The 22,244-nt window shown below is 40.5% G+C and overlaps 1 protein-coding gene across 4 annotated transcripts in view; it reads left to right on the top strand.

Annotated features, from left to right (window-relative positions):
- The window catches only part of gabrb3 (gamma-aminobutyric acid type A receptor subunit beta3), a 46,929-nt gene extending 26,475 nt beyond the window's left edge, over positions 1–20,454 (top strand). For 2 of the 4 annotated variants that reach the window (XM_084922292.1, XM_084922293.1), the window contains 7 exons: positions 6,751–6,971; positions 8,068–8,150; positions 8,752–8,889; positions 12,051–12,203; positions 15,623–15,867; positions 17,213–17,293; positions 18,221–20,454. In XM_084922292.1, the coding sequence (XP_084778418.1) occupies positions 6,751–6,971; positions 8,068–8,150; positions 8,752–8,889; positions 12,051–12,203; positions 15,623–15,867; positions 17,213–17,293; positions 18,221–18,553 (1,254 nt within the window). In that variant the 3' untranslated portion in view covers positions 18,554–20,454. The remainder of the gene's footprint in view (positions 1–6,750; positions 6,972–8,067; positions 8,151–8,751; positions 8,890–12,050; positions 12,204–15,622; positions 15,868–17,212; positions 17,294–18,220) is intronic. The other 2 variants (XM_084922294.1, XM_084922295.1) reach the window with 1 other exon arrangement.
- Positions 20,455–22,244: the final 1,790 nt, after the last annotated feature.

Raw genomic sequence — 22,244 nt, 5'->3', positions numbered from 1 at the left:
ACTGGCATTAACCAGAGAACTCCAGAACTCGCAGGTCCACCACCAGTACTTGTTGTCTTCGCAGATAAGAGCACATTCAAATTGAGCACATGTGTCAGCATGAAAGAGTCTGGAGACTCAGGCAAATATTATGCCTCCAATATCGTTTCTGAAAATGGTACGTGGTGTGATGATTGTACAATTAATATTTGTGAGGCAAAAGCTCAGACGTTAAGCTTGTTTCAGACAGATGATGAACTGAGGGGCTGCACTGAGGTACAGTATAAGAAAAAAAGGCATACAAAACTACTCTAGTAGAGTCCAAGAATAGAAAAACAGAGCTGGAAATGGGCAATATAGTTCCACTTTAACTAGGATTATAAAAAAAGAGTGCATAGACCAATAAGTGATGCTCAGAGGACCTAAAACAATGGCTAGCAATTAGTTTCTCCTGCCGCAGTGTCTTACACTCCGACACAGGCAGGTTGTAGACACACGGCTGGCTCAAGCTCTTTTCTGTCTTAACTTTTAGGAATAGCTGGATGCTTATGGAGTCGATTAATGTAAGCTCATCCACCCGTTATAATGCTAATTCTGTGGCACAGATGGAACAGCGGAGGTGTGAATGGTGCAGTCCTCAAACCACACTGGGTGACACGAGAAAGAGAGATGGAGGGTTTATTTCCCAGCAATGAATGAGCTAGCCACCTGTAATCTGTAATTATGGGATGGAGATCATCTGAACAGGTACAGCTGTGTCAGTCATAACATCTGCTTTGTTCTTAATTATTTTATTTTTTTTGTAGTTTTTGTTCCCTGTTTTTTATATGTGGAAAATGGTAGGCATTTTTAATGTGTCAAATTCTGATTTAAAAATCATGATAAAAGAATTTGGTGACCTACAAAGACAAAAGGAGAACTTGCCGTCTTTCCCTCTGAGAAGGAGTGGAGAGCAGAAAGGTGCTGGCAGCTTTCAAACAGCCAGAGTCACACGAGGCTTTGGCCCGTTATAGACTGTGTGGGCGAGCTGCAGAGCTTGTTGTCTAGGAGATGAGATTATTAATATTTTTCTGACTTTCCTCTATTTTTAGAGGAAAATTAAGATTACTCTGTGTCCACTTCAGTTCTGTCGTTATTTTTAATATAGCCTCCTCCCCGCGGCGTCACACTGCACACAAGTGCACTCCAGGAACAACCTTTAGAGCTATCACTCCTTCATGTGAAGAGCTCTTACACTTTGCAGAAAAGCACCTGCGCGTGCACAGCGGGTCCTCCGACCAGTGCAGTCACACATTTGTTCGGTATCCTCCGCATGAGTCAGCTGGAAAATGAATTCATCATGTCCTAAAACTCCCATCCTTTTTGACACTTTAACATTATCCACCTTCTGCCTGAAGGAAGTGTTACCCTTACAAAACAGATGTTCTCCCAGATTTATATTGAAGGACTTAGTTAATAAGTCAGCTATAAAACATCGTAAAAAACCTCAGGTCACTCAGAAGGTAAGAAGAACTCAGCAGCAAATACTAAGGTAGTTCTCTTTATAGAGCAAGCAGCGTTTCACACTGTGCTGCGTTCAGTGGAATATAAAGGCGGTTTTTGCCACTCTAACTGGACGCTTTGAATAAAAATAGAACTTCAAGGGCTTTTTGGGAGCGTAATTCTAGGTTAAATTAAATGAGAGGAACTTTTTGACTCATTCAGTCAGTTTTAAGCATTGAAAAGACCAAGATCACCCAAGTTTGGGTTTTTTTGTTTTGTTTTTTTACTTTAAGGTCTCATAAATGTTTTAATTACTGAGTTTCACGGTGTGTGAAGAGCTCTTTAAATTTCTTTTCATTATAAATGGCTCATAGTTAACTGCAGAACCAACAGAAGACACTGTGTAATTCATCTTTTTTAATCTTGCTAATAGAGCATGAATCTCTGTCTGTGTGTCTGTCTGTTCTTCCAAAAACCATTCATCAGATCCACTTCAGACTTGGCGGTTTTATTGTTTGGGACCTGAGTGTGTGTGTCTGCCAGTCAGCGATGCCAGCATGTTGCCTCCATTGCTGGGCATTACCATTCGAGGCAAATGAATGCTGCACCAGTGGTTTTATGAAAACGTGTGAGTGGGTTGAGACGTAGCTTCATGCACTGTGGTCGTGGTCTTTGTGTTGTCATTGTTGTCTCCCTGCCTTTGCTTCCCTCCGTCCTGTCCATGTGCTGTATGCTTCTGTGATCCCTTGTGTTTCGCTCTCTTCTTGTTTGAGTTTATGTCTTATTTTGCTTCCCGTTTTATTTTGATAGATCCCTTTCTCATGATTCCTGCCTGGATTTTACTTCCTGCTTTTATAAATTCCTACAGATTTTATTTTTCATTTGTGATCCCAGCACGATGAAGCGATCACATGTATAAAACTTTGTTTTCTGCCTTCACCGTTTGTTTTCAGCTGCAACTGCACATTACTGTGAAAAAATAATTTTATGCTGCCTGGCCAGCATCAAAAGGCAGTTAAACTTAAACCTAAATCTGGTGGGAAGTCACTAATACCCTATTTCTGCTGTATGCTCAGATCACTTTCATAATATGTCGATGTTGTTGTGCTCTGTTGTGTTTTATTTACACAACGTATATAAAACACATTGTGTGATTTAATACATTTCTGGCTCTTTGTTGTGCTTGTTGCTGTATTGATGTATTGGAGATGTATGTTGGGATGATCCATTATGTTTTTAGGCCTTAATGTGTCTACACATTCACCAAAGACACTTAAATGACTTAAAGCATGGTTATTTCTCCGCTCCACAAAAGCAGCTATTTAACAGCTTTTCTTTCATAATGTAATAGTACGAGATTTTTGACAGCACAACGAATAAATCATTTAATGAACGGCTTGTTTGCTACAGCGTGGGAGGATACAGAGGATGAAACTATTAAATGGATAGTTTGTAAAACACATCTAGCACACGTTGGAAACCTACTGGGAACATCTAACTGTCTCATGGAGTGATGAAAAGCCCCCCGATTGCACGGAGCGAGATTCTCAGAGTGCCATTCCTGCACTCCCAGCAGACATCCTGGTGTTAGGATGACGTAGACGATGTTTGACTGGCACACATTAACCGTGTCTGAGTTTGAGACTGCGATCGCTCCGAGCCAAAAGTGACACAACAGTCTCAACCTCCCACCGGGCCTCATTTACTCACTGGTGCTGAGAACAAACGCCTTTATGTCTCTTGTGGTCTACGTGATATCTGACAGCAAACAACAGCACCCTTCAAACCCAAACCAACGTGACAAGCATTGCAGGTATTTTAAGTATTTTATCATGAGTTGAGTCCTCATATGACACCAACATCTTGAAATCCTCCGTAGAATGATCTTTGAGAACTTTTAGAACTTTTGCTGGTAGATCCTGTCAGTGAAAAAGTGTTTGGCATATTATGACCTCAGTGGTGTAGAGTAAGGTACTGCTGCAGTATTGCTGAGTCGTAATTCTGTATTATCATTTAAGCTGATTGAGTCTTATGATTTAGTAGAGTAGCTTATGATTGACTGTTTCTTGCAAATAGAAGGTTTGACTAGCAGGTGGGTGGGGCTTATGTGTTTGTAGCCATAACCTTAAAGTACAGCATTTGTGTCCATTCCCAGAGGCTATTTGCTTACAGGGAGCCCACCTGTGAGATTTTCAACCACTGGACACGTGATCTGTGCAGTTGTGCAAAATCCCAGCTGCACAGTGACTTATGTGGATGATGTTGGGCATCATTTGAATGCTGATTGGTTGATTAGTTGACCAGGAAGTGAATTCACCTGGAAAGGGAGAAGCGCAAAAAAGATTTTTTTTTTTTTTTTAAATAAAATAACAGCAATGAAAGTAGCAACAGTGGCTGTGGTGGACACTTTTCAGTGCCTTTAACTGTCTTTGTACCACAAATTTTAGACACTGCCCCTATCTGACAATAGATTCTCTCTGCAGTGGACGGCAGTCCAAGCTGCCAGTGGACTGCCCACCATAATGGAACGATGAGTAGACAGGTGGATCTCTTCAGAGCAGTTTGAGGTCTGAACCCACGGAGATTACTTTCACATTCACTTGCTTAGTACAAGCATCCACCAGGAAAAGCATAATAGGCTTACTTTAACTGCTTTTATCTTAACTCTGATAAGATTCTGCACTTCCAATAGCTGATTAGCTTTTTCCTGCTGCACAACCACTCATTCATTTAGCCATATTACTCATGTACAGCGTGGCCATTTTTTTTACTATCTGATGACAACTGCCGAAGCTCCCCCCCCCCCACAACCTCCTCAAATATATGTTGCTGTTTGATCTCTATTCGCCTCTAAAAGCTGGGACTCGTCCTTAAAAAATAACTTTCTAACGATCTGTTATTAGTGGACATAAGTGCCTCTGATAGAACTGGGAAATGTATTTATCAAAGTTCTTTTTGTTTGACAAAGATAAATATAAGTAAAGTTGCATTAGAATTTAACAATTTAATTTTAAAACCATTTCACAATATTGATCTTATACTAGTGAGTCTTCAGATTAAAATATAAATTATGTTATGACTTGTTCAACTTTAATTATATGCTCATTTTTAGCAACAAAAGAATGGCCAGCAAAGTTTTTACCAAGTGGAAGTTAAAGATAAAATTTCTTTGGTATCTGGAACGTGATCGTCCAAAAAGAAATTATCTACTGAAACTATTTCGTTCCTCAGACGTGTAAAGTCTTAAACTGCTGGCAGTGTTTGATTCTGTTTTTAAGGGAGGTCTAATTAATGAGGAGCTCTGTGTCACATCCTGTTTGGATGGCTTCCACAGGCAAATCTGAGCCTGGATTTTAAGAGCTTAAACAGTCGTTACTTTGTACAAAGGGTGGGCAACATTTCTCTCCAGAGGGCCTGACTGACACCGATGAAGGAAGACAAGGGTCACATGTTTAATAAAAAAAAATCTAAACTTATGCTGCAATGAAAACATTGCCAGCATAAAGGAAATACGTAAATGGTACATAATCATGTACCATTACATTGCGACCACATGCCGTGCAGCCAGAAAGCACAGTCCTCATGCATTGATTAATCCAATTACAATCAGATTTCTAACCTTGAATTTAACTAGTTGTTGCATGTATTGTGGCACATTGATATCTTTTTCATTAATGAAATATTATATATGTAATATGTAAACATAACCTTTGATGATAATCTTTAAAAGAGACAAAGTACAACTAGTTAAACACTGGTGGTGTTTCACATTTGGAAGGCCTACCAGCCTGTAACAGTGTACAAAGTCTTTTTGCTCCAAACAAATGAATTGTGACAAGATCTGACATCTGAGTCTCTTTCTTGAGTTTTCATTGGACAAGAGTTGACTACGCGGCCTCCAGTGTGGCTGTCTGACTGTACACAAACTGAAAAGCCTCTGTGGGGAATTAGCCAAGGCCTAGAATAGATCCCTGAGGGAGCCTGCAGGTTACACTGGGTGCTGGGAGCTCGAGGGCGTACAGTACAGCATGTACAGCGAGAGTGATGTGGTATAAATTTGTTTCTGAGCTGCTTGTTTAAAGTAGTCAAGGATAGCTGTGAGATCTGAAGATCTCAAAGAGACTAAAATAGCTGTGGTCCAGACATGGAGGGAGCGTGTTGGTAGATGGGCACCATCGCTGTAGTAGAAGAGCTGTTGTGTAAAGCTGATTCACCCATCCCACAGCTCTGCTGCTTGTGGGAGGAAGCATAATGAGGGCATCTTCTGTTTGCAGGGGGGTGAAAGAGAATTGGGAGGGTGAAGGCATCTCAGAAAATAAAACAGTCAATTCGCAAGCCAGGGATTTTCTGAAATCTAACTCACCACAGTTCACTACAGAACCTACACCCAGAACCTGACGAGTTAAAAATGTTTCCTGTACGGCAAACAAATGAAAAAGCCTCACACAGTCACAGTAACGACTGTGCAGCTCTTTGAAATGAATATCTATTCTGATTATACACACACACACTGAATTATTCATTGGAATCCATGCTGCATTATAATATACTGTCAAATCACATACACAAAACAAGCTTATTATTTGTCAGTCCTCCAAAACCCAGGTGTCTCTTTGCACTTTGTATACAAAGTAAAAAAAAATGCAGTTCTTTCATCTGTTGCGATCAGATCAGCAGTTTATAACGTGACACCACAAAGACCATCCGAAGCAATAATTAGTTCAACGTAGAGAGAGGAAATACCACCGACGCATTTTTGAACACTTTATTGTGAATATGTTGTTTATTTCCTGTTTTATTTATTCACGAGAACATAAGTCAGCAGAACACAGCAAAGCGAGATAGTAAAGAGCTCCATTAAAGGGCTGAAAAAGCTTTTGTGTTTGATGGATTAACTCGTGGAGCTAGCTGCAAATGAATGCTCAATAAATTATGGATGCCTTTGTATGTATAGCTGGTAATATGCAATGCTATCTAAAAAAAAAGTGGTCAGTACTAAACTGAAACACGGTGTTGACACGGCTTGTAGTAATGGAAATCTATAGTTTGAGGGCTTGTGTCAGTCTTGTGCAGAGAGAACAGCTGAGAAGAGTTTCTTTTTAAGGCAGGTCCTGAAATACGATCACCCAGAGCAGACTGACCTGCGGGCTGCACAAATCAAGCGCTAAACTTGAAATCCTTTTTAGAAATCCTGGCTACAGTTTGGATGGTGTTTGCCTCCTGTTATGTATGCTATGCACTTCTCTGACTTAGCATAGCTACATGACCGTGCTCTTTTACATTTCACAGGACTACACGCTGACTATGTACTTCCAGCAGTATTGGAGAGATAAGAGGCTGGCTTATGCAGGGATCCCTCTCAACCTGACACTAGACAACAGAGTAGCAGACCAGCTCTGGGTCCCAGACACCTACTTTCTCAATGACAAGAAGTCCTTTGTGCATGGTGTCACAGTAAAGAACCGGATGATTCGACTTCACCCGGATGGCACTGTTCTCTACGGCCTCAGGTAAGAACTGCTGTTTAGCTTGACCTCTCAGGGTAGGCTTGTATTCTTTATTCATCAGTTTATACGAGCTTCAGTTTTCTTCCCATCTTGAAAAAAATATCTCTGTGAGACCAACATTTAAAGTGGGGCTCCTCAATTGAGGGGAGGCTGGATTTTCAAGTGCAGTAATTCCACCAGATTCTGGGTGTTTTTAACCAAGTATTATTTGCAACCGGCCTTTATTTCAGCCACTGTTGAAAAAGGAAAACTGTTGTTTTAACCGCAGGAATTTATATTAGCCGGTCAAGTTCTGTTCTCAGCTCTTTGGAGAGTAGCAGTATGACTCCAGCACAGAGCAGAGCTGCATCAGTGACAGCAGATATGACGTTAAGTCAGAAACAGCATGAAAAGAAGCAGCTGGGGTGGGTTGTGCAGTGGCTTGCACATGCACCGTATAAGAGATTGGATTTGTAGGATTTCAGTGGCTGAACCACTGAGATCAGCTCATATGCTGGGATCAATTTCTTCATGCTGATTCTGTCATGTTTCTAATAATATAAGAATTTGTCAGTTATTTCACATTAGTAACATATTGGCTGTGGACAAAGACTTAGAGGTCATTTTTCTTGTTAATATTCATACATGATAGGCTTCCTCTCATAATATACATAATACTCTCTGCAATTAATTACCAATCCATCTCCGGTGCTTATTGGCTGCATCTGGCTTTTACACTATCGCATAGCTCTCCAAACTGCCCAAGATTCATGAAGTGGCAAAAAGCTTTATTTGTTTTGTTGAAGCAATTTAAGCTGCAGTTCAACACAATTTAATGCTAATGCAGGAAGTCGCATCTCATAACTGCTGTCATACGTTTGTTTGGACTAACTCAGAATTGGATCCTCAGTGTAAATGTGCAAGTCTGAAGAGTCTGGAAATGAGAGTGGAAGTAATTGGCAGGAAGTTTGTTTTTCTTCCTTTAATCAATTAATAATAAAAATGGATGCCATTTGCATCTTCCTCAGATGGAACGCATTTCTCCTAACCATCCTCTGCTCTAACAGCTGTCCTGAATCTAAAACGAGGTCAACTCTCTTTTGTTCCTCTTTTGACTCAGAATCACGACGACGGCCGCCTGCATGATGGATCTGAGGCGATACCCGCTGGACGAGCAGAATTGCACTCTGGAAATTGAGAGTTGTAAGTTTAAGCCCTGCATCTTGTGCTTTGTAAAGAAATACAGCAGACAGCCCGACTTTTTTCATCACTTAAAAATATGAACAGCGCCGTAATTCTCATAAAAAATGTTCAGTCATCGGGTGGAGACAAAAACTGCACAGGCTGCTGAATTGCTCTGGATTTATTAATCTGTCATATCCCAGTGAGATTGCTCGCTGCACCCTCTCCAGTTAAACGACTTCGTCTGCACGGAGAGGTTCTGAGCTGAGCAGACAGTGATTTCCATAGTGGAGCACCGTAATGATTAGTCCAGCTTCATCAGTCTAGATGACGTGTTCGGCTGTCCGTGCTGCCATAAAACTGTTGGCGGTCATGGATCTCATGCATTTGGTATCAGCCTGTCTGTCTGCACTGACACACATCCCCATGAAGATTCACATCTCATGCAATCAGCACTTACAGGATCTGTGTGATTCATGAGACTTACTCTAAATCAGTTACAGCTACCGGGCGTCCTGATTTCTCTTAAGGATATAAAAATACATCCAGTGAAATGAGACAGATTCACTTTTCAGAGCTTTTCCACTGTTAAGGACACATCATGTGACTTGTTTTCTTGCAGATGGTTACACAACAGATGATATAGAGTTTTACTGGAAAGGAGGAGAAACTGCTGTGACCGGGGTAAAACGCATTGAGCTCCCTCAGTTCTCCATAGTGGACTACAAACTGGTTTCCAGGAATGTAGTCTTCTCCACAGGCAAGTTATGGCACTCACATTTTTAATGTTTCTTCTTGAATCCATGAAAGAACATTTTAGAGGGTGCATGCTCGTGTTCAGTTGACATCACCAGAAATCAGTTCAGATCTGTTGTCCCTGATTAAAGTGTTAAATAACCTCAGTGAAAATAGCTTACAACTGAGATAAAAACACCTTACCTTGTATTAAGAGTTTGGCACAACGTGTGCTCAGCAAACAATGTAAAAGCAGCACGTCTCACACGCCTCCATCAAGATGCATTCAGATGCATTCTTGCACTTCATCCAATAATCAGTGATTCCAGATTAAAACAGAAGAATAAGACTTTAAAACATGTGCAGCGTCACAGATGAATCTGTCACCTGAACTGCAGAGATGTAAGACTCTGCCGAGGTTGTGTTGTGTTACCTGTCGTCAATCTTGAGACGTCCCAGTATATTAATTCATGACTGGCTGTTTTTTTCGGTGCATACTATAAAACTGCTGCTTTAAAACTAGATTGAGCTGCACACTGCTGCAGAAGGACTGCTTGCTTCCTCCCATAGGTGGAAGTGGGTGTTTGCAGGTTCTGCTGCCTACTAAACACATACCTGTTTAAAATGATCCTCCAGTTTGTAACTCTGGCTGAAGACACACAGAGTGCAGGTTGAGAATTTGGAACTAAACTAAGTCTGACATGAGAATGTCTGCAGTCTCCCATGATGCATTTGATTACACTTAGACAAGAACCTGGACTGTCTATTTAGTTCAAACATGCCTGTAAAGGTACAGTGGGTGAAGGGTCTTAGTGCTACTAATGGGCCTAAAAAAGTAGAAAATAACCTGCTTTTTGTGGTGTTGACTCACGTTTCTTTTTATGTATCGGAGCCGAGTCAGGATGATAAACTGTCCTTCGTGCAATGACCAGATCTGTTAAACTTTATATTCCCATTGCTTGAAATTAAGAGATGCACTGAGCTTCCTTAAGTGCAATATTTGTATCATACCTCCATTTTGTTCTTGATGCTGTTGATAAAGAATGGGGGCTGTTGCATACAGCAAAACAGTGATTATCCTCACTGCTGAATTAATGACATGTAGGATGGCTACTGTCCGAGCGTTTCTATACAGATAATGTAGAGAAACCTATTAGAGCTCATTAGGATCACTGTCACATTCTGATACAATAAACTCTAATAAATGGAGTGTCTGCAGATGCTTTTAACTTATTCTCAACATCCTCTCATTGTGTGTGTGTGCCTGTGTGTGTGTGCGCGCGTGTGTTTTAAATTATCATTATCTGTACATATACACTGTGTGTTTGTGTACAAATACTTTTATGTAGAAATCTCTGTCTAGGTTTTGAGATATTTAAAAATTAATATACATATAACCTTTTAAGAATGTGCACACATATTGGCACATAACTTTTACCCCTCAGCCGTAAAAGGCTGATGGGGTATTGTTGTCACTCTGTGACTGGTGGGTGGGTGGGGGACATGGACCCCTAGGTTTGTAAATGCAATAACTTGAGAATGTGGCAATGTAGGATTGTCAAATAGGTGCCGTTGGTGCATGTACTAAAAATCTTCGATAAGTCTGAATCTCAGTGATGACCTCAAGGTCAGAGGTTATGTTTTCTGAAAATCTTGTGAATGAGATCACTTGAGAACAAGGCGATGTAGAATTTTGAAATCGATACCAGAGGTGTGTCTGTCTTGATGCATGCTCAGTTATCCAGATAAATTCCCCAACTCTCTGGGAATGGTACTCATGGCCATTGATCAGTTGTCATTGATCAATGGTCTTAAATCAGTGCTTGTTGATTGATCGTCATGACAATTTACATATTAATGATCTAGAAGCTGACTTCACAGCCCGTTGTTCGTCAGTGGTGCTAGTTCAGTCATTATGCAAATATACTGTTTATAAGGTCGGGGAAACCTGCAGTCAGCTGAGACCGAAGAAGTCACTTGGATGAGTGACAAAATGTTTCTCCTGCTGAAAATGCAACGTCCAGATGAACAGAATCAACTTTTTGGCACAAGTCTGTCTACTAGGAGCCTTTACATTTACAAAGTTTTGTGCACATTCTCAGATACTTATTTTGTTATAAAACTAAACAGAATCAATTGTGGTGAGAAAATTATCCTGGTATCAAAATGAAGGAAAAAAAGGAGACTTTACTTTAAGCAGCCATGGTGATATGCGCCTTGAGAGTTTACCCAGAATGCACTTGTTGTCGCTTACTCCGTGAATTACTGGAAATGTATCAAACATCCAAGGTCACCAATACTTGTCTCTGTCCCTCTACATCGAGGACACCAAACTTTTGTAGTTTCTTTAAACTATGACACATCCCAAAATATCGATGCTCACAGTTGGTTATAGAACAAAATCACACTGAACAGCAGCAAAAGATTTTGTCTTCATGTTGTGACACGTGGAGTGCGTGTAGAATTGCAGTTTTTAACAGCTTAAATGTGTTGTTCAACCCTGAAAATGTGGATATGTCCGAGTACTTATGAAGTTTGGAGGGCTCAAAAATGCTGGGAGAAATAACAAATTAAAAAGCTCCAAACTTCAACCCACCCCATCCCCCTGAACCCCCTAATCTTTGTCTAAGATTAAGGGAACAAACTAAGAAACTGAGTACTTTATATTTAAATATACATTCATAGGGACTTGTAAATAATGACAACTACTTTTACTCATGAACAGTTTTCATCGACTCTGATATTATATGAAATTCTTAATGGAAACATGCAAACCATTCTCTAATAAGTCCTTTTTCACTCATGCACAGCAACCCTGAGATTTTCATGATACTACCTGGTTGAGCTGTATGTGAAAACCTAAATGTCCAAGTTGGAGCAGATATTAAATGTCTTTAATTTGCCAGATCCCAAGTATAAAGTCTAAGGGTTGGTATATTTTTGTCCTGCTTGTAACGGTCCTGAGCAAGTGGGCTTCACGTGTCCTGTCTCCGGCACCCTTTTCCCCAAAGTTTTGTTTGTTTGCATCATGTGAGAATGTGGACAGTGTCTCGTTTTTGCCTGCAGTTCACGTGTAAATACAGTTGATGAGCTCATCACCACAGAAACCAAATCAAAGTGGAAGGCATCCCCATGTCTCTCCTGAATTATAGAGGCCTGATTTTTACCTGATGTGTTGTCCTGCAGGTGCCTACCCTCGACTGTCTCTGAGCTTCAAGCTGAAGCGAAACATCGGATACTTCATCCTGCAGACGTACATGCCCTCCATCCTCATCACCATCTTGTCCTGGGTGTCGTTCTGGATAAATTATGACGCCTCAGCTGCCAGAGTTGCATTAGGTATGATTTTTCCAATGCAGTGAGTTGACCTCTGGACTGTAGTTTAATCTACACGCACTCTGTGTTTTCTAAGACTTGTGAACAGTGACCAGCTCTGTGCCAAAGCTGGAAACCAGAAAGTAACACTAAACTGTGACATTATCAAAGTGGCGATTCTGTAATTAGAGGATGGATTTGTGACTGGTTATTTTACATCAACATTATGCATTCAGTATCCATCCGTCTGACTTATAAATGTGTCAAATGTAGGACCAGATGAATCTTGACAGCGAAAATATTGAAAGAATTGGCTTGTGTGGGAATGAAAAATTGGTTTGTTTAAAGAATATTTATGTAAAAGAAAGCATTCACAAAGATTCTGTAGTAGCACTAACAAAGAAGAATAGTCCTGGTGAGACATTATGCATTCAAAACTAAACTGGTGAGTTCCTCCCACGTGCCACATTTGAACAGATAAACAACAGATTCAAGAAGAACAAATAATCACAGCTGTGCGTTTCCTTCACTCTGTTTGAAGCCTCTGCATTGTGGTGTAATAGGAGACTCAACTGGATCTCAAGACTCACACTTTCCACCGGCTTCTAGGGCTGAAACCGTTCACCGTTGTATAACACCATACCTCCCTAACTGCATTGATCGCTGCTAGAATATTTGCCTTAATGGAAATCCTCAATCAGCTTTGGTGCACTCTCAGTCAAGTCTGCGTAAAGAAGAGCACATTAACGTACCAATAATAAAATCTCACTTGAGCATACGCTGTGATTAGATGAATGTAGTATATCTTAGGAAGTCTGGTGGGAAGCTGGATTTGGAAGCCCCTGTGCTGGCTCAGACCTCGTCATTTAACGCACGAGTCGGCTCACTCCGCCGTAACGCCTCCTCGTTGAGAAGACTGCTGTCTGGGACGCTGTCAGATCAATGCAAGTTAGAAAGCATCCCTACTCCTGTGCTTTACAAAATCAATCAGCGGTGATTCATTACAGGTCTCCATTCTCTTTGGTGGGTGGTGTGAATATCCTGAGCAAAACCAAATTAGCTGGGCTACTTAACAGGCTTCATACATGAGGAGCGGAAAAACATGTCTGAAGCGTATGGAGTTTTATGAGTCATTCAGAAAGGTGTAGTAAAATATATATACTTTTAATGCAAAAAGATATGCACATCCCAGAAGGATATACACATTTTTTTTTAAAAAATTCTCAAACAGTCCAGACCATTTGAAAAATGGTAAAAAAAAAAAAAAAAAAAATCATATTTTGCATGGTTGGATCTTAACAAGGTTCCAAGTAGAGCTTCAACATGCAACAAGAAGAAATGGGAGTGAAATAAAAAAAAATTGAGCATGCAATTTATTGAAAACAACGCTTAAACTGAAACAGGCTGTTTTACAGCTGATTAAATGTTTAGGACCACACCTCCGAAAAAAATACCCTGTAAACCCCCCAAAACAGAAATCAAAGTTCCAAACAGGATCTCAGTAATAAGTAGCTCCACCATTATTGTTGATCACTTTAAAAATCTGTTGCGGCATGCTTGATGTGAGCGTTTCCACAAAGTGACTGGGAACATTTCTGGAAGTGGTGAAGACGGCCGCACGAATGACATCTACTGTCTGGAACTCCATTGTCCATTTTTGTAAACTTCTCTTGCCATCCATCCCTAAAGGTTTTTAATGGGATTTAGATCTGTGGCCGTTGTGTCCTGTTGAAAAACCCAGGCGGTACCACACAGACGATGGCCCTCACTCATGAGGGATGCTCTCTTCAACATCTGGACATAGCCAGTGGCCGTTTGACGCCCCTGCACCTCCTGAAGCTCCACTGAAGAAAAAAAGCACCCCAGACCATTATGGCGCCCCCTCCATTGTGGCACGTAAAAAACATCTCAGGTGGGATCTCCCTTTCATACCAGTTACGTTGGAAACCATCAGGACCATCAAGGTCACGTTTTTTCTCATCAGACAATAAAACTTTCTTCCACCTTTCGATGTCCCATGTTTGATGCTCTCTTGCAAAGTCCAAATGGTCAGTTCTGTGGCATTTAAGGAGATGAGGTCTTTGAAGACGTATTTTGTTTTTGAAGCCCTTCAGTCTCAGATGCCGTTTGATGGTTATGGGGCTGCAGTCGACACCAGTAACGGCCTTAATTTGGGTTGAGGATTGTCCAGGGCTTAACGGACAGCCAATTAGATCCTCTGGCTCAGTGCTGATGAAATTTTGACTTTTTGTTCCATCACTCTCAGGATCATTTAAGCAATTCCAAATGACTGTCTTACTGTGTCCTACCTCAGCAGTGATGCCGCACTGCCAGAGACCCTACTTATGCAGTTCAACAACCCGACCATGTTCAAAAAAGGAAACATTTTCTTGCCTTTGTGAACAGATCATCATGACAGTGTTACTACATGTCAGAAAATGACAATGAATCCACATTTTTGCACAGATTTGGCTTTTTAAAGGCATGTGGTGCTAAACTTTTGATCAGCTGTAAAACAGCATGTTGCAGTTGAAGCGTTGTTTTCAATAAATTGCATGCTCAAAAAGATGTTATGTCTCACTTCCACTTGAAGCTCTACTTGGAACCTTGTTAAGATCCAAACATGCAAAATATGATTGTTTGCCATTTTTCAAGGGATCTTAAACTTTTGATCGGGTCTATTTTAGCCAGTTTTTTGGGATTTAACACCAGAACTAGAGCTCAGTTGAGCAAACACAGGATTTTAAAATCATCTGTTCAAATTACACTCCTGTTTTGCCACATTTTATAGTTTATTAGGGGAAGATGCCATCTTGAGGAGTCCAGTGATGTAAATATTTTTTTTCACCATTACTTTCCTACCCCTGTGACATGAACAATAGTGTACAGCAAGTGTTATCATCTTGTATGATTATCACTTCTTATTTTGTCCATCTACTTTTACCTGCTGTGTTCTCGGGGACAGCACTGCGCAGTATTTCAAGGGGTTTGTTGAGTAACCATCTCCTCTGAGCTCTCAGAGTGTTCAGAATCTTGCTCGTCCCTTTGTTATGCAGAAATCGATGCCATGTACCCACTGGCGCTCTTGACTCCCCCACACACTCCATACAGTGCAACATTTTTTGTTTTAATTATGTAAGCCTGAATCGACAGAAATAGACACACCGTCCAGGTCGGTGAGCTTTCATGGAGACACAGAGCATTACTGTAGATGGCGCAAACTACTGAGAGAGTTTACGGTGTGTTTGTTGAGTCTGTTCGCTTGTCATGTGAGTTGTAATTCATCCAAGTTCAGAATATTCAACATCACCCAAACAGACGACTTTTAGCTTCTCAGAAAACAAAAAATCGTGTTCATGGTATTCTTCTGGATATGGTCATTTTAGAGATCGGTTCTCAGCCCTCCTTTAGTACTGTGGAAACTGATTTTTTTTTTCTTCCAGGGATCACCACTGTGCTGACCATGACAACCATCAACACTCATTTGAGGGAGACGTTGCCCAAAATCCCCTACGTCAAAGCCATAGACATGTACCTGATGGGCTGCTTCGTGTTCGTCTTCCTGGCTCTGCTGGAATATGCCTTTGTCAACTACATCTTCTTTGGCCGAGGTCCTCAGATGCAGAAAAAGCTGGCCGAAAGGGCGCAGAAGGCAAATAATGACCGCAGTAAATTTGACAGGCCCAAGGTGAGAATTATTTCCAAACACCAAGAAGGTTCATAAAAAACAACTGCGGTGTTTCTTTTAACAAGCAAGGCTGAAATTTAACAACTTTTAGTGCTTATAGCTGTTAAATCAACCATGTGGAGCAATTCTCCTCGGACATCACACAAATATACACGAATTAGCCGTTACATTAAAACCGCTGCTGGGAAATGTCACCATGCAGCATTGTTACAATAATGATAATGAACATTATTGCAGTAATTCATCTGTAGTCATTATGTTTTGGCTCTTCGGTGCCCCGAGATGCAGCGCTATCGTGATTCAGGTTGTTTTTTTTGTGGATTCCATTTCAAGCAGTGATTTATTTAAATAGGCGTCATCACTATCTGAAAGTTACCTATTTAACTGTGTGGGAGTATCTCTAGCTGCTAACTGCAATAAGAAGACCAGTCGTACAGCAGTTTGTGTGAAAAGAATCCGAATTCTGTCTTGATCTTTGACTCCAGTAAACATTTTTACAGTCTTAATTCTCAGGTCAAGTATTCCTTGAAACTCTGTATTTGAACTGGAACATGTAGAGGATTAATCAGGGTGTGCTTTAGGATGTGTCTGCCTTGTTACTGATTGGTCACAAACCAGTGGCCATGCGTTCAGATCCACCCCTAGCAGTACTGTAGATGACGTCATGTTTATCCGTCTATTAACGGCAGCAAAAGTTGTGCTTCGAATACCCTTTAAATATGGGTAACTCTATATAAAAACCCATCTCTGAAAAGATTCCCACCTGAACCCTGAGAGTCATTTGTGCACATTTAGCTTTAGCATATTTAATGAAGCCATATATCTCATACTATGAATGTATTCAGACTTTAAGCTCCTCAGAGATTTTACACCATTTTCCTCATAATTTCATTAATTCAGACATTTTCACCCAAATCAGCTCTAAGTACAAAGCCAAAACCTCAGCTTTAGTTGAAACAAGCACTGGGGTTGATAACTCACTGAAGAAACCTTCACAAACTGCATTCTGGCTTAACACCATGACTTTCAATAGCCTGTGGAATTTCTGGCTGATCAGAACAGTTTACACCATGAAAGATCTCCTTTTTACCTACATTTGATGCCAGGATGATCTTCAAATCAAGGATAAAGATGAGCCGATTCTGAGGGATAAGGTGGGAGACAGCGATCTTTAATGTGACTGGATCGATACATCCTACAGATGTTTTTTTTAATTAATCATCAGTCACAGCTTTAACCAGTCCACACTGAGTGACTTTCTGACTCCTGACTCCGATGTTCTGTGAGCATCTTAGGTGACCGAATCTCAGACAAAAGGGTTTGTGTTTGTCTTTTTCCTGGCTAGTCCATTCTGGAAGGAGGCAATTGCAAGTCTTCGTCTCTTAAACTGTCCAATCAGGTACAAGGGCGTCGTCACTCACGACGGGTGAGTGTCTGTCACTGCCTGTTGTGTTACATCTGTGAAACCTCTGGCTGAAACTTTGCTGCTGCAGTGCAAAGTTTGACCTCATTTAACAAAGTAACACGTCATCACAGCCATTTCTCTAAACATCTCACCGTACGAGTACATTCTGCTTAGCCCGCCTTTCCCACTGTCGTATTTTTGCCCTTTTTTAATGTCTTTATATGTCTGTGTTGCTAACATGCTATCCAGTAAGTGCAATCAAACCATTCCAACCATCATTAATGTCATTAGGCGAATACCTTTACACTGCACTAATTCGGTGGCGCATAGAAAACATGAAAAATCACGAGTTACATTTTAAATTAGTTTACAGGATTTAGCAGTCAGGCGTATCCTTGTTGTCCTGTGGTCTATTTGACCATGAATCATGTAGAAATATTCCTTTTTTTGGTTAAGAATTGTATGAGGACTGGAGAGAGTTTTTATCCACTCTCTGCAGTTTGTTAAAAGAGTCCGTGTAACACAGACCTGAGCTCATTTTTAGACACAGTGTATGTCAGGTCCGAGGTTGATCTGTGAAACCACAGCCAAAAAAATAAGAAGACAAATATTCACTTTTTCACCTCCTCTCATGCCTTGTGGTCACCTTTTTATATCTGTGTTCATCCTGTGCCTCAACTGGTCTGAATGATATATCTGTTTTTGTGTGGGAAGCAATAGTTGTCACTACATTAGTATTAAAGCCGGCCAGTCCAACCTTGAGCTGATTTGTGAGAAGACGTTTAATTTTGGGACAGAAAAACCTGCCTTTGAAGGTCGCTCTGGTTCCCAGGCTGTAAACTGTCAGCCTGCGAGAGGAGACCGACCCCGGGGAACCGACGCGTGCTGCACATGTGTCGTCAGTCGCTGTAGCCTGTTTTAAACATTGCTGCTGTTTGTCGGTCCTAGGTCGACTCCCAGGGGAACATTTTGCTGACAACCTTGGAGATCCACAACGAGGTGGGAGGGAACGAGATAACAACCAGTCTGAGCGAGACCCACAACTCGTCCTCCATGGTCTTCGACAACTCAGCTATCCAGTACAGAAAGCCAAGCGGGTCACGCAGCCTGGACAGGAACGCACATCTTAAGAAAACCCGTCTACGAAGACGGTCCTCGCAGCTCAAAATCAAAATCCCAGACCTCACTGATGTGAATGCCATCGACAGATGGTCACGGATTATATTCCCCTCTGCCTTCTCCCTCTTCAACCTCATCTATTGGCTTTATTATGTTCATTAATGCACTGTGTTTTTTTAAGCCCATGTGATTCTGGTTTATGACTGAGAGAAGCCTTGTGTGGCCGACCCGACACGGTAACGTCCTGAACGCTTTTTTAACATGATACGTGCAGAAAGAATCATGCACAGCCACAAGGATTTACATGCAGAACATGCATCTTACAAAGACTTGCATGTGAAGTCAGCCCTGTGATCACCTGCGACTCTATCACACAAACTGAAAAACACTTTTGCAGCACTGCATCTCCAAAAGATGATTTAAGTTGGTTTCGATGAGCTGCTGAAACCTTCCCCTATAATTTCAGTATAACATGTGGCCACACTATTAAATTTAATCGTAAAGGTTTGTAGTATTATGACAGCGCTAGCCTTCCTTATATCTGCACATGGACAAAGGCGGACCTGTAAGATCCCATGCACCCAGACTAAACAGACTTTGCCCAGGCGGGAAATTATTTGGTATGAAATCAGCCATAAAGGAATAGTTGTGATATTTTGGGAAATGTGATATTACAAAAGCCTAGTTGAGATAAAATGACATTAAAACAATAAGGCTGCGTCCAGTTTTGTTATTTTTCACGATGCCCTTTGTTTGTCGTATTATATACATCCAGCATACCCCTTTTCCTTACAATTGTGCACTTTTGTTTCTCCCAAAATGCCAAAGCTCGTTAAGTGTTTAGTTCCAGTTGCTTCAAGACGATAGAAACAGAGTCTGTGGTCAACAAGCTCAATCTAGAAGTTGTACCAAGGTTACAGGAGCTGGACCGTGTGTTGTTGTCCCTGTGCCGTTGTTCAAATGTTCCCTAGACTTGAGATCATTTGGTTTCAGTTCAAATTGTATTTAAATTTAATGGAAATACTACTTTCTTAAAAAGTTCAGTAAGTTTTTGCTGATCCTACTGACCAAAATCTTTGTTAGCATTTCTGCTAATCAAATAGTTTAATGCTATGCTCATTTCTATCCTGTAAGTTCTTGTTGATGATGGAAAGTAACTATAACACGTTACTCTATGATATCAAAACAGAGCCATGTCTTTGCAGTCGGGAACAAGAATGACCTTCCTGACACAACATGTAGTATTTCTGTAAAAGTAGAGTTAGGATTATCGCATGTCATTGATGATGACACAGAAAGTTAAGTATAAATACCAATATCCAATCAACTTAGCTTAATTTTCAGAACCCAATTTTAAATAACGGGAATAGAACCAGTACTGCATTTTAGAAATAACTTTATTTTCTCATTTAGTGCCATGAATGAAAGGTTTTTAAAAGGTTGGAAGAACTAGCCCTAATCGTATTTCTGATGCTAACATATCATGCCACTTCAACCACTGCAATAAAATTGTCATTTTAACATTTTTGTGTGAACAAATTAGGTCATGAGTGATGTTTTGTGTTACTCTGTGGGCTTTTGAGGCTAGTACATGGATTATTTTCATATTTGTTCAAAGCAATGCTAGCAATTTACCGCTAAGCTAGGCTAATCCTCTAAAGAAAATGCAAAAATAAAAGGACTTCCCAAAATATCAAACTATTTTATCAACGTGTGCATTTACACATTTTCAAAATGCCATATTTCCGACAAAAACTGGAGAGATTGTGTGACCTTAGTACAAAGGTTTCCAGGCTTTTGTAGTGATTTTTTTTATCGAGGAATGTATTAGAACAGTTTACATCGTCCCACTATTTTTGTCACGTTGCTTTCTGTTGATTTTGTGAAACACGTACATAATACAGCACAATCCATAACTTCCTTGTTTGTTTCAGACTGCATGTTGTACTGAGGACTGAGTCGTGGCTGCAGATCCCGACCCTCTGGGGATTTGATGTACATACTGTAACTGTGCACATTTTCTCTCAGCTCACAGTAATTACATGGCTATGTTGTCAACGGTGTTTTGCTCAGTGATTTCTGGCCTCGCTGTTCTGTTTTTGTTAGTCTTTACACAAACTTATCATTTCCTTTTTGTGACAGTAAATATAAAAACACAATATCAGTTCGTTATCATTTCCATTTTTTCCTAAAGGTAGAGCACGTGAAGTCCTGTTAAGTGAAGGAGGAACTGATGGGAGGTGTGTAGCGTCTCCTAAACAACCATTCCTGCCAGACACAGCTTACAACATGCCATCTGACTGCTTGCTTGAGCAACTCGCAGCGCGTAGGAGTGACACCACCTGTCAGTAATCCTCGCAGCTCGGTGACATCCATGCGCACCGGCCTCACGGAGCCCAAAATCAAGAACGAATCGCACATAACGAACGCTTTCTCAATGGGCTTCGCATTTTTTTTAAACACTTTGCTTGATGATCTGTTTCTGCAGACACTGCAGCTTTTTCCATGAAGTGCTCCACCTTCAAAGTCTTAATGGGTCAGGAAGATCGGGGCAGGAAATGGTACATATTTTTGGCATTTGCTAAATAAATCAAAACATTTTAATTCATAATTTTTGGTCCGAGCACTATAAATATCCCTGCTACGCAAACACAATCCGCTGCCAGGATTAACCCTTGCTGTGCAATTACATTACAGACATTATAATATAGATTTTATATCTTTTTATCTCTCTCAAGGATATCCATTCCTATTTAACCATCCATCTACTATGAATGGAAAGATCAATACACATCTGGAGAGATATAAGTAGATTTTTGTGTTTGTCTTTTTCCATCTTTGAGAGATGGATAAAAGCATCTGTGTGGATATCTGTCTGTCTGTGCCATGAACAGAAGGTATTTTTAGCCATCCTTCTATATTGTACCCTATATGGTACCCTGTTGAAATTTTACCTTTGTGTCCAATATGTGAGCCCAAGTAAGAGTAAATACACATCAGCGATCATTATTGACAAGACACTGTGCCAAAAAATGAAAACTTGATTGTATTCATGCATATTTATGCAAATATCATGGTACACTGTGGTGGACTTTGCCTGCCGTATAGTTTTTCCTCAAGCTTAGCTAACAACTGAATTGCAATAGCGTTCCCACCTTAAATAAATTAGTGACGTTTTCTTGGAAATTAGGAACATATGTTTTCATTAACTGTTTTTTAATAAGTTACTGTTATATGTGTGATGAAAGTAACAGTATACTCATTGTTTTTGGGTCACATTTAGACATTTAAGTTTAAATATTATATTGAATATTGTACTCATAAATATACACTGATTAGTGTTTAATTACATCTTTCAACAAATTGATGCTTTCTCACAAACTGAGAATTAATCCATTAAACATAAATACGAGCGGAAGCTGGTTTGTGGAAGTCGTCACATGGCCCTGCCATCTTGAATACAGTAGCCGAGGTGGACATCACAGTTCCACTTGATCACGTTTTATGTATCGCTGGAGATCAAACACATACGTAAGAACAGAGAAGAGAACGCGAAGGCATTCTTGTGCTTTAGAACCAAATTTTAATTCATATCAGCAAGATATGAGAAGAAGGAGAAGACTAACTCGGTCACGGCATCAACCGTCCCCTTTTCTCAGATTAGCAAACAAGCAAGCAATTTATATAGCACTTTCAGAAACAAAGTGCTGTACACTTGACAAACAAAAAATGATAAGCATATTAAATTACATTTTAAAAGGCTGGGAGGGGGCTGTCTAGTGTGCAGGGGCAGGTTATTCTGAGTTCCCTCTTGGACCCGGGTACCTCCAGGAGCAGCTTGTCAGCTGACCTG

The sequence above is a fragment of the Perissodus microlepis genome, chromosome 23 (assembly GCF_051167445.1).
Source record: "Perissodus microlepis isolate ML-2025 ecotype Zambia chromosome 23, ASM5116744v1, whole genome shotgun sequence".
Lineage (NCBI taxonomy): Eukaryota > Metazoa > Chordata > Actinopteri > Cichliformes > Cichlidae > Perissodus > Perissodus microlepis.
Note: the sequence above shows the minus strand (reverse complement) of the source record. Positions and strands in the feature narration are given on the sequence as shown.